Genomic DNA, 14146 nt, shown 5'->3' on the forward strand with positions numbered 1-14146 from the left:
CCTCGGTTTAATATTCTTATATTTGTATAGCAAAAAAATATTGAAATTAAAACATTAAATTATTCTTTTCAATAAATGTCACATGACTATAAACTGCATGCTTAGTTATTAGATTCTAATTAGACAAGTATTTTTATTAAAGCATTTACTTTAGCTGAATAAAATAAAACCACTTATTGACTAAAACTAGCCGGATAAATAAGAAATCGGATAAGCGAGGACCGGTTATGTGAGGAAGCACAGTATTTATTTAAAATGAAAATTTTGAATGGTTTGTGTAATTTTTTTGCCTTAATAACTGAATATAGCTAAAAAAAATTTTTAATCGAAATCAAAAAATTCAACACTAACTGAGTTAAGGTTTATGATTAAATCTCAATAGTTTCAACAAGTTTGCTTATAAGCTTCTAAAAATTGTATAAAAATGAATTCGTTTGTAAAATTTTGTAGGTCAGTGCTATCACAATTATCACAAAGTTAAAGTTTTACAAACAAAGAATAAAATATTTTAGTTAAATAACGACATTTTAATTCTTTCCAAATGCTTAATTAATCTTTTATTTTACTGTAAACGTACTTGATAACAAAATCATAGTTTAACATTTGTTTAATTTTGAAATAAAAAAAAACAGTATCCGTTGATAAATTTTCTGTTAAACAAAACATTTGAATGAGTTTATTAAATTAAGATTAGCTTTATAGTTTATACATCATAAATGACTTCTTAAAACTTTAAGAAAGTAAGACACTAATGTTTCATATTTGTTTTTTTGATTGAAGTTTGAAGATCACTGTAAATTAATAGTTTTACACAACCAGTTTAATTTAGATAACTATATAAAAATTAGTTTATAGATATACTAAAACAATATTATAGTGTTACAAAAACGTTTTTTCCTAGTTAAAAGCTGTTTAATATAGAAGTAAACTACTAGTTGATGCTAAGCTATACGATTCATTAAAAACAAAATAGAAGTGTCAAGTAATATATTTTGCAGTTAGGAACGTGTTTCAAAAATATCTAATGTTAGTGTTTAATTACTTATGTTCAAACATCTGCATAAATAGTTACTATAAAATATAAGAAATAAAGTAAATTTAAAATATCGTTTAACTAAAGTGCTCTTAAAACTTTTAGAGCTGATTTAAATCGAGTTATTTTGTGCGGTTTTCAAAAAGCTGACAAAAAAAAAATTAAATGAAAAAATATATAGTTACTGCGTTGATAGTAAGTGTCTGAACAAAATATAATTTAATCTACTCAGGACTTTCATTTAGCATGACTTATTTTATCAGTTGGATTTTTCTATTTTTTTTAAATTAACTCTAGGACACTAGTTGAATCCTAAACTAAATATTTAAATTAAATGTTACAAGTTATTTTTGATTTAAAAATACAAACAAAGTTCCTATTACTAAAAATACATTTTATTAAAATTTCAAAACTAAACTACTCACAGTAAACAGAGACTTTAATGGATTTACAAAAATGAGTTGGTATTTAAATGGTGTACTATAAAAATAGGAGAACATAACGTGAAAACAAAAGTTTATTTTACTCTTCCTCAACTTTAGGCAATGGGGTTTCAATCGAATCTGTAGTGAGATGAACTTCTGGTTTGCCTTCTTCGTCATTTCCAAAAATTTTATCCATATCTTTTATAAACTCAGAGTCCGGTTGTATTTCAAGATTGTCTTCATCTTCTTCTTGAATCTCCTCTAGAGCTTGATTGCTTTCAGTTTTAGGTTGAATTGGTTCGGGTTCTTTTGGTGAGATTTCATTGGCTTCACTTTCTTTCTCTTCGCTTTGTTCTGTTTCTTTCGGAAAGCCCCCAAGAGGACCCGACTTATCAATCACCAGTTGTTCGGAAACTTCTCGTATGATCATGTCTGTGATCAAACGGGACGCCAACCTATTTTCTTGAATTTCAACCACTTGGTCGAGTATTCCCGGCAAAAAGTGTTCTTCGACATCTCTTTCAACTGGATCGAAAAAGTAACCTCCCACTCTCAAAGTGCTGAAAACGGACGGCACCAGATCGGCTAAGTAGCTTCTTGCAAAAGCTCTGGCAGCAATTTTATCTGCAGTTTCCTTTTCTTTAATAAGTGCCTCTTTCTGTTGTCTAACCCTCCTTTCTTTTTCTTCTGTTAGCCTCCTGTCCTTTTCTCTCAGGCGTTGTGCCTCCACCAGCTCGGCGTTTCTGAGCTCTTGGAACTGACGCTGCTGCTGACGCAAGTTGGCCAGCTCTTCTTCTTCCATGACTTCTATGAGCGCCTGCTCCACTGTCTTTCCCACAAGAACTTCGAGAATGGGCTTCACTTCGATGTCAAAGTCGAACAAGTCCCCTTCGTATATTTGCGTTTCGACGTCCATCCCGCTCTTGGCTGGGACGAACAGCGGCGTGGGCGGCCTATCAAGGAACTCGTCCGTCTGCGCCGCCACATCTGCCTCCTCAACTTGATCCGTCAGCGCTTCCAGGTATAGCTCCGTCTGCAGCTCCACGTGCTGCCTGCCTTCAACCGGCGGCGGGGTCCTCCTCCTCATTTGCTCCCGAGCCCTCGCTTTTGCTGCCGCCCTTCTGCGCGCCTCCTGCCGCCGCTGGATTTCCACGGGGTCGGGCTGCTGGGTGAGGGGTAGGGTTGATTGCGAGTAGGTGTTTCCCCTGACGACGCGCCTGTCGTACATGATGTTGCCGTAGGTAACGTATTCGTCGTCGGCGCGGTACCTGGGTCTCGACGCAATGGCAGTCGGCTTGCTCTGAAAGGTGTAAGTCGACCCTGCGTCCTGTGGGGGTTGAACTGCAGCCATTTTAGTTAACTATAGGGCTAAATAGGATTTTTATAAAGTTTTCTATAAATTTAGTTTGAGCTTATACTTTTTCAAACTATCAAAAATATAAATACTTAATTACTTAAATTAGTTTTACTCTAATGTAGTGTTTACCTTAATTCAAACTCTACTTAAAATCAATTATTATAATCTTTTAGTTGTATTCAATAAAACAGAATAATTTTTAATAAAAAAAAGTTTTACCTTTGTCCGTATAAAAAAGAAAATAAAACTTTTATTAGTAGACTGTAATAAAGTAGTATATTTTTTCAAAGATGATACGTTTCTACAATAAAAACTTTACTTTTTATATCAGTTAAGCAGAATATAATTTGTAAACAATGTATGGGTGTATGTATGGGCATGTAAATCTAACTAAGTTTATTTATTGATGAATCTGTCCTCTTTTAAAAATTTTCAATTGTATTTTAATTTTAAGATAAAAAAATATATTATGCTAGATTGAAATAAGTCATCGTTTTTTTTTATTAAATAAAGACTTAACACTAACTTTAAAACTAAAAAGTTTATTGCCATGCTGTTTTCTTTTTTAATTTATTAATATTCAAAAATTATTTAAGCTTCAAAAAAATTGATGTTTTTTTTTAACTGCAGTTGTTAAATTTTAACTTTTGTAATTTTCTTATCTTGTAAAAAAAAGAGCTTTCAACAATATTTATAATAATTCTCGAAAACACACTTAAGTTTCTATTATCAATGTTTACTGTCAAAAACAAAAGTAAAAAACAAATTTTGTTATAAAAAAAACATTTAATATTTGCTTAAATTAAAGTACTTGTATCTACTTGTTAAAAAATTATTTGATCAATTAATATTACTAAGAGGTAACATTAAAGTTTTATCGGAAAATTTCGAAGTTACATTAAAATAAACAACTTTATAAAACTGTAGCAACATGCTTTAATATACAAAACCAAAGTTATTATTCTGCTTTATAGCAAGCTTAGTAACAATGTTATTTTTGCATAGAAACCCTTTTAGCGGATAAATTCTTAAAAGTTATTTAAGCGGTATTTTGTTATTCAAAAAATGAGAAAAGTTTCACTTCACGACAAACTATAAAAAATATTTTGTTTATAAGTTATAACATTTTTTTAATTTAAAATATATTGTTTTATAGTTTAGTTGTAAATAAATTAAAACTTAACTTATAAATTAATAGTTTTATTTAAAAACATTCATTCTTTTTAGAGCTAAAACAACATGCCGATGTTTTTTTTTTATAATTTAAAACCACCAAAAAAAATCCTTCTAAATATTTAACAAGAAGAAGTTTTGCAATAACCAAATCAATATTTATAGTTGGTGTTTGTTTAAACTACTTTTAAATATATCACACAATAAATTATAAATGTTCGTTGTATATATATTTTTTTGTAAAATACTGTTTTTAAAAATATTATCAAAGTAATTCCTAAATTGTTTTAAAATTATAGAATTTGTGTACTTCCCAAACTTGTAAAACTTATTTTATAAAACTTATCTAGTTAACTTAAAAAGTGCTAAAATTTGCTAACAAAAAACCCTAAACTTTTTTTCGGTAAGGTTTTGCTGTATTTATTGTATAAAACTTGATTAGTATGAAACGAAATGCAATAAAACAAATCTGATGTTTTAATTAATAGGATAATATAGCTGATCTTGTTTAAAGTTCAATTAAAGAGAATAAAAAGTATATATATATATATATATATATATATATATAGCTTACTTTTCTTTTCAAAAAATGACGTAACAGCTTAATTGTAAAAAAAAAAGTCAATTAAGTTTTCAGACTAATATTAAAACTTATCAATAATAACAACTATTTGCTACTGATGTACCGGACCCGGATCCGGACTTTTTTTTCAAATTAGGATCCGGCCCGAACCGGACCCGAATATTTTTCTCAAATTAAAATCCGGCCGGATCCGGAACCGGATTCTTAATCTCCAAATGTGCCAAGAGTTATAGGAAAAAATTATCAAAAATATGTGTCAAAAATAAAACAAATCTGTAATATTTCCTTAATTTTATTCTAGTTTTTGAACTTTGCTTCTTTTAACTTGAAACTCTAAAACATAAATATACTTTATAAAAAATTATATTATATATATCATAAAAATTGGTCCAGCACTAAAAGAAAAGTAAAATCTAGAGAAATCTAGGAAATTTATGATTTTTTCAATTTTGTTTAGGGAAATTTAGTTTTTTTTTTGGAAAATTGCAAAAATCTAGGGATATCTAGGGATATAAGAACTATGTAAAGTGAGTATAAACTAGCCTGCGTTAGAATGAGGTTTTTAAAAACTGAAAAAAAAACTTTAATCTAATAATAAGAAGAATACCTAGCCAGAAGGTTGACAATTTTAGGTACTATTTACAATTAACAATTTGAAATCAAGTTTTTGAACAAATTTAACTAGAAAATCACAAAATATTGAAAACTGGATCAGCTCAAGCTCATTCAAAATTTAAAAGAAAACTAGCCTGAGTTTTTCAAAAAATTTTAAAACTAGTCTGAGTTTTTATAAAAACTAAATTAGCCTTAGGCAACCTAAGATTTTCTAAAATTCCCAAAAATTTTCAAAATAGCAGGGTTGCCACTGTTTAAGTCAAAAAAAAAACTAGCTAGAGTGAGTATAAACTAGCCTGAGTCAGAATGAGGTTTTTAAAAACTGAAAAATTACTTTAATCTAATAATCAGTAGAACAGCTAGCCATAAGGTTGACAATTTGGCAGTAAAGTTTTTGATTTTACAACATAGGAAAAGAGTTGCATTTCTGAAATGTATATTTCATAGTTAAAACGTAATTACATGTAAATTAGTCACGTGTACAAAATGAGCCAATCACGGTAGGTGTTTAATTTTAACTGACGAAAATGACTCTTTTTAATTTACACAGGGTTTGTATTTGAAAAAATACTTTTCTGTATACTCTTTTTTACTCCGGATCCGGATCTTTTTTCATATCAAGATCCGTCCGGATCCGGATATCAGACAAAAATAGCAATATCCGGCCGGAACCACACCCGGGTAGTCAGTCCGGTACATCACTACTATTTGCAGAGTATGACTTTATTCAGCTGACGTTTCTCTGTAGAGTTATTCCTTGTTATACCTAATATATATAAATGACTTACAGAATGGTACTAGTCTTAACTTCCTCAACTTTGCAGATGATACAATTCATACAAAACATTCACAAAAGACACTTACCTAAATGGCAGTAAACATTTTAACACAGAACTAAAAAAGGTATCAGATTAGCTTATAGGAAACAAACTAAATCTTAACAAAACTAGAAGCATGATTCTACGTTAATCAAAAAATAGTTTTTAGATAAATATAGATCTTAATGTAAAAGTAGGTAAAACAGTTATAACAAACACAAATAGCTATAAATATTTGGGAATAATTAAAGACAGAAATTTAAAATGGTCAGAACACATAGAAACTATAAAAAAATTACAAAAAAATTGGTCGTATTATATAAAACCAGACACTTCTTTAATGAAAAAGCATTATATTTGATCTTTAATTCTTTGCTTATGAGAAATGCTAGATATGGCTTGTTGTGCTGGGGAAGAGCAAATAAAAAAAGTATAAATGCTATCTATGTTCTCATAAACAGAGCACTTAGATGCATACATTAAAAAAAATGATGATATTATGAGAGAATTAAAAACTCAGTATAAAATATTAGATGTTGAAAGTCTGTATCTATATGAGTTAGGTCTGTTTATGTTTAAGTTTAACAATAATTTGTCACTAAATAGCTTTAATAATTACTATAAAAGTGTTAAAAATGTCCATAATTATCATACGAGGTCTTCAGAAACTAATTATTTTCTGCATAGATTCAACAGCAAAATAGGTCGTAAATCGCTATCTTACCAAGAAAGTAACTTATGGATTATTAAGCTACTATTATGTTTAAAAACTATAGGTCATTTTGGAAAGTTACAGGATAAACTTAAAAGTTATCTATTAAATAGTGATTATCAAGGGTATTAGTGATCATTGCTACTCGCAAATCTATTTTTGTTTAAGAAGTTAATAGTATTTGACATTTAATACCCAACTTTTTTATTTTAATTTTATTTTTTTAGCATGCCAATGAAAAAAAAAAAGTTATAGATGTATCTACTTTACAGAAAATTAAGTATTTAAAAAGTAAGCTGAGATATCTGTTACAAGCAAACTTATGTTAAAAAATCTCTTTTTCTAAGGAAATCAAAGAAAAAAAATCTTATTTTTTATGTTTGCAAATATCGTTTGTTTTATGTTATTACAATTTTAGACTTAGACTTGTATTTAAAACAATAAAAGTATATTTTAAAAAAGAAGGAAATTTGTTGTTTTTAATATTATTATTGTTCTTTTTTTTCTTCTTAAAAGCATAGAATTTACAATACTTATTTTTATATTTTAATTTATAAAAGTTAAATTAAGTTATGATTCACTTTTAAAAATTAATAAAAAATTATACAATAGTTTATTTATCTATTCAAATGTAAAACTATTATAACTTTTTAAGTAAAATTAATAAACAAAACAAAATATACACTTTTAGCACAAAATACTGATAATATTTAACGTAAAAATATTTTAGCGTATTAAATTTTTACTTTCTTTAAAAAGTATTACTTTACTGTTAGTATTATCTATCTCCTTTTATAATTTAATTAAAGGTTATATACATTTATTAGTTGTTATGTTACTAAACAAGTATTTAAATACATTTTTAAACACAAAATTTAGTTGATTTTCGTTTAGTTTTAATTTTTTTCATTTCGTTTAGTTGATTGTTAAAATACTAAAGATTTAGATATTTAAATGATGAAAAAAACATATGTATAATAGCTCGTAAGAAACATTATAAGAATGTAGTGTACGACTCGGTAACCGAAAGGTTCCTTTGTACACCAGGTCCTTAGACCAAACTTTTTGAGCGGTTTTTTCTGTCGTTCAATAAACTATATTTATATATATTCTTTAAGTTTTTCATAGTTGAAAAATTTACTCAGAGAAACTTGCGCCAGTTGAATACAAGAAAAAATGTTGTTTCTCTTAGTATTTGCTGAGTCAGCAAAAGTTTTTTTAATAGTTTTTTTATTTTTAGTTATTAAAAATATTTTTTGATAAATTTTTGTTATGTTTGGATAAGGTGGGTTAAGGATAAGGGTATAGATTAAAAAAAAACTTAAAACGTTTTTTTGTTTTACTGACTCAACATGTATTAGGGATGCACCGTTACATTACAATAGAACCCATTATTGTATATTCAATGAAATTGTTTCGTTAGGTTCTTACCAGCAAACTGTTAGAAATTATTTTTTGTATATTTATAAAAACTATCGAAAAAAAAACAGTTTTTATAAAAAGCAGAAAAAGTTGCTATAATCTTTGGATTTCTTGGTAACAATAAAAGTAGTGCTTGTTCGATTAATACCAACTATAAAGGTGTTTGAAATTTTATAAGCTTACTAAAGTCTATTATTCTAGTCCAGGGGTCGGCAAACTGCGGCCCGCGGGCCAATTGCGGCCCGCGAAGGGTAAATCTGCGGCCCGCGAGCATGTTATTTTTTTGAATGGAATGCGGCCCGCGAAAGAAAATTTTGTGGCCCGCGAGCATGTAAATGTGGCCCGCTGAGCAAAATTATATTTCTACTTAAATTTTTTCGGTAATTCGACTTAATTTGATTAGTTTGATTTTAAGTCTCTCTATAACATTTTAAATTAATTTCAAGTAATTACTGCTTTAGTTTAAAAGTGAAAAAGACAGATTAGCGTTCTAACAGGATATGTTTCTCAGTTTCATAATTACTTCTTTTTTACAACAGTAAGTAATTATCTGGAAAAAGAGTGTCAAGAGTGCTTGGATTTAATAAGTTGGTTATATAATACCTATTTATTAAATAAACTAAATGCAAATATTTTCCATTTTGTACAAAAGTAATGCACAGTAATTAACTAAAGTGTCATTTCTTTATAGCTTAGATATTCTTTTTCAATATTTTTTATACCTCAATTTCTTTTATAATTTTTTTATTTGTAAATGTTATATTTTAGTGTGAATACATTTAAAATAACATAGTAATAAGAAATAAGGTTCATTTGACTTTTGTTTTGACACATTTTAATTTTTTATAAGTTTTTTATGCACACCAACTTAAAAAAAATGCTCATATTTTAAACCACTTTTTATTTAATACTTTAGTTAGTTTAAGTTTATTTTATGCATACTTTTCTAACATTGTTACTTATACATGTCATATCTAAAATTGTACAGACACATTTAAAACAATATATATGACATAAGTTAATATAGTTTTTGTTTTGTATACATTCAATTTTTCAAACATTGTTTATTTCAAGCTAAGTTAATTTTTATGCCTTGCATATCAATACACACAATTGCTGTTTTTTCGAGCTACCTATTTAATATAAACTAGATATAGGGATGGTAAATTTATAGTTCAAAATAGTTCAAATTCAAGCAAATAAACAACTAAATATTGCCACACACTCAGACTATCTCTATTTGAAGACTTCAAATCTCAAGCAAACCAAGCCATTTTTTAACTTTTTGGCTAGAATTGCTTTTTGTATACAAAAAAATCAGGAATGTTTTTGTTGACTCAGACTGGCTTTTTTGCTTGAAAGAGTGGCAAATTAAACTTATGATGTATGTTTTGCTCAATCCACAGTGTTAGTTTGAGTTTTAATATATGTTAAATTTTAAGTCTTGCAGCTGATATAATTTAAAATACTATTTATATTATTGTTTACATTAAAGAATGAACAATCAGTGTTGCTAAAAAAATTGAATCCCGGAAAAGCTTTGAAATTGTGAATTTACGGTTAAAAATTCTAGAAAAAAACTTGAATTAGAGAATTTTTGAAAAAGCCTGGAATTTCAAACAACTTTTTCACTTAAAGTAATGAAATTTTGATTTGACTCCAAAAATATTACAAAATAAATGTTCTTTTATTAAAAAATATATTATAGTAGCTTAGTAGTATTTTAAATATTGATAAATGTTTTAAGACATTTTTTTAAACTTAAATTAAACTTTATACTAAAAATAAAAGAAGGAATTGTACTTCCAAAAACTTCGTATTGGTACATTGCACCTTTACTTGAAAAATTTCACCGATTGTTGTGCTTCGCGTTGGAACTAAACCAAGAAATTCTACTAATATGTCAAAATTAGTAAAAACATCTATAATAAAAATTCTCAGATGAGCAATAGTTTTTCTATCAGTGCTCTCATGTTAACAGTTTGATTAAAGTCCTAATTTGATTTATGAGACTTTATAACCTTAATGCATTTCCTAAACACGACTTCATGTTGTCATTGAAGAAATAAACAAAAGTTTTTCATTACTGCAAATATCAATTCTTTATAAAAGTTTTCAATTATAAACGATAACTCATTTTAGGTAACAAATTTTTCTACTTTATTACTTGCTTTAACAATAGTTACTGAAGATAATAATGTGCTTTGTCGAAATTACTTTGATGATTTTATTTTATTGTTTCTCGCAATAACTCCTAACTAACGCTTTTTTTTATTCTTGTACCTCGTCTTATATTTTACAATTAACATTTTTAAATGAAATATTCTTATTGCAAATAAAGAATTGCTATCATGCTTAATAAAAAAAAAATTCTACTGTGCTAATGACTTAATAAATTTTTATAATTTTGTTAAACTTGTTTAAGAAACTCAATTTTCTATTCCAGCTTACTTATATATTTTTAGCATGTAATTTATTTACTGTTAATAACCTTTGTTATTTCTTTATGTAGTGAACTTTATATTAACTGGATTGCTACACAAACAGGCTATTTTAAAAGCTTGAAATCTCAGGTGTGTGTGTAGCTTTTATTTCAAATACTTTAAAAAAATCTTCCATTTCTCAGAACAGTTTTTATGACTGTTGTGTAGTTTACTAATTGTATTTTTTCTTGTTTTTTTACACTTTTTGTACTTTTTGATAATGATGATATTTTAACTAGGTATATAAGCTTGATAAACAACTATTTATCAGCTTTTTCAAATTTTATTAAATTTAAGCTGGTTTGATACATCTCAGACATTTTTGCTTATTAGTTGCAACCATTTAAAAGTCTTATTACTGATAAAATATTTTATTAAAGTGTTTGAGAATTAATTATGTTAAATCATTTGTTTTAGCTTTTTGGAATACAAACAGGTATTAATTTTATTATGTTAACTAATTACTAAATTTATTAATGAGTGTAAATTATTTAAATCGCGAAAACTTTTTTTGAAGTAAATATTCTTAGAAATATGAAAAAGTGTTGATGATATAACAAATGTATAAAAGTAACCCATAAATCGTCTTTCAAGTTAGGTTCTTATAGAGAGTTAGGTTGTAAGTAAAATTAAAAAAGTATTAAGTTTAACTTATTAAGTGCTTATGAAAGTACATATATTATTAACAATATTAGTACATAATTATTAAAGTATATTAGTCAATGTAAATCATAATCTAATGAGTATTAATCTGAATAGGCATTCTATGTATAGCTAAAAGCCATTTTAAATAATAAGGTGAATAAAAGTAAAACTTTTCTCTAGTGTGACTAAAACTAAAACCATAAGATTATTCAAACGTCACTAAAACTAAAACTGCGGCCCGCGAAGACTTTGGAAACTAGAAATTTGGCCCGCGACCACCAACTGCCTGCCGACCCCTGTTCTAGTCTAATGATATAAAAATAATAATTTAAAAACTTTTTAGTTTGCTTTTCTTTATTTTTAGATTTTTTAATATAATACAATCCTTACCAAAAATATCATGTTATAACTAGTGATGTACCGGACCCGGATTTGGAATTTTTTTTCAAATTAGAATCCGGCCGGAACCGGATTCGGACTTTTTTTTCAAATTAGAGTCCGGCCGGAACCGGATCCGGACTTTTTTTTTCAAATTAGAATCCGGCCGGAGCCGGATCCGGACTTATTTTTTAAACTAGAATCCGGCCGGATCCGGATATCAGACAAAAATGGCAATATCCGGCCGGACCCGGACCCGGATAGTGAGTTCGGTACATCACTAGTATAAACTAGCCTGAGTCAGAATGAGGTTTTTAAAAACTGAAAAAATAACTTTAATCTAATAATAAGTAGAACAGCTAACCACAAGGTTTACAAATTTAGGTGTTATTTACAATTAAAAATCTGAAATCAAGTTCTTGAAGAAAATACACTAGAAAATTACAAAATATTGAAAACTGGATCAGCTCAAACTCATTCAAAATCTAAAAGAAAACTAGCCTGAGTTTTTATAAAAACTAAATTAGCCTGAGGCAGTCCAAGATTTTCTAAAATTCCCAAAAATTTTCAAACTAGAAGGGTTGCCACTGTTTAAGTCAATAAAACTAGCTAGAGTGAGTATAAACAAGCCTGAGTCAGAATGAGGTTTTTAAAAACTAAAAAAAATACTTTAATCTAATAATCAGTAGAACAGCTAGCAAAGGTTGACAATTTGGTAGTAAAGTTGTGGACTGATTGTGGTTCACTTAACTTATTATTAATACCCATCATAATTAAATCCTACCTTATTTAATTAATATCTAACAAATACTAAATTCTAACTGAGACTACTTTCTATTGTCGGACACGACAGTTTTGAGTGATGAACCTTTTATATAAAACACAACAAGAAATACTAGCATATACAAAATTATTAATTACTTCGGTAACACTTTAAAAACTGGAAGCTCTTTAAATCTATATCAAAATACTTAAAACAATAAACTAAAAATTAAATAAAACTTTTAGTAAACAAGAAACTGTGAAATTTTTAATAAACTATTAAACTATAAACCTGGATTAACTACTAAAACAATTAAAAACCAATTGAATTATTCGCTTTTAAAACAAAACACTACTTACAATAAGCATTCACAAAAAAGTTCAAGATATTCTGTTGCTTCAAGCTGCACACCAAACTGACTAACTGCTTACCTATAAACTGCCTGTCATGTTCTTATGTTTTGTTGCATCAGTATTTAGTTTGAAACATTTCGTCATATGATTCTCATTGGCTCGTACATTCAACCGTATTAACTCTAAATATTCTCTGATCTCAACTTTAAACAATAAATAATGCAAGTAATCATTCCAAAGTTTTCAATTTTACAACATATGTAAAGAGTTGCATTTCTGAAATGTTTATTTCATAATTTAATAAAAACAAATGTAAATTAGTCACGTGTACAAAATGAGCCAATCACGGTAGGTGTTTAATTTTAACTGACGAAAATGACTCTTATTAATTTACACATGGTTTGTTTTTGAAAAAATACTTTTGTATGCTCTTTTTTACTAACTAAGATCCGGCCGGACCCGGATACGGACTTTTTTTTCAAATTAGAGTCCAGCCGGAACCGGATCCGGACTTTTTTTACAAATTAGAATCCGGCCGGAACCGGATACGGAATTTTTTTTTCAGATTAGAATCCGGCCGGATCCGGATATCAGACAAAAATGACAATATCCGGCCGGACCCGGACCCGGATAGTGAGTCCGGTACATCACTAGTTATAACATTGCTAAAAATTATACAAAATGAGTCTTCCTGTTAAAAATAAAAGTAGTGTAGTGAGAATTAACTAAAAATATTATGTTTGCTGAAACATAATTATCAAGAGTAAAAAAATGTTATGTTAAATTTAAACAAAATTTAGTGATGCATTAATTTTTTTTACAAAAACATTTTAAGAATTTTGGTATTTTATATATTGCTCAGTAGGAACGGAAACATAGGTCTTTATATGTTTTTAAGTTCTAATAAAAAACTCTTTAAAGTTAATTTTCATGTAATACATTTCAACCTTTTTCGTCAGCGACGTATATTAGATATTTTTTTGCACTATACAGTAAAAGTAAATATTTTGAAGTACTTAAAAAGAGATATAAGAATAGAGTTAATAAAAGTAATAGCTATTGATAAACATAAAAACATTCAAACTATAAATATTGGACTATCAACTAAACAAAAGTTTTTTTAATCAAAATAATTTTGTGAATAAAATCTTTATATAACTTTGTTTAATTATTTAACTTTTTTTCAAAAACGTATCTGACGTAAGTTAATCGAAATGTTGTAGATGAAAATAGATACTTGAAATTTTTTCATTCATAGTTCGTAAGTAAAAGTTACATGTTGTTTGACTTTTTACTGCTGCTAAAGATCTTTTGACCTTTTTTTAAACTTAAAAAGTGTTTTTTTGAAATTAAAATATAAAACTATCATCTTTTAAATCAATCGAA

At 27.6% G+C, this 14146-nt stretch overlaps 1 protein-coding gene across 1 annotated transcript; it reads right to left on the reverse strand.

Moving 5' to 3' along the window:
- Positions 1-707: 707 nt before the first annotated feature.
- Positions 708-2835, reverse strand: LOC145835596 (radial spoke head protein 3 homolog B-like). The gene has a single exon (XM_082943264.1). The coding sequence runs from the start codon at positions 2807-2809 to the stop codon at positions 1556-1558; it is 1254 nt and encodes a 417-aa protein (XP_082799390.1). The 5' UTR covers positions 2810-2835; the 3' UTR covers positions 708-1555.
- Positions 2836-14146: the final 11311 nt, after the last annotated feature.

The sequence above is a fragment of the Thalia democratica genome, chromosome 5, assembly GCF_965202585.1.
Source record: "Thalia democratica chromosome 5, ktThaDemo2.hap1.1, whole genome shotgun sequence".
NCBI lineage: Eukaryota > Metazoa > Chordata > Thaliacea > Salpida > Salpidae > Thalia > Thalia democratica.

What these genes read in the sequence shown, in the direction of transcription:
- LOC145835596 (XM_082943264.1), bottom strand. Translation starts at nt 2,809, where the DNA reads ATGGCTGCAGTTCAACCCCCACAGGACGCAGGGTCGACTTACACCTTT.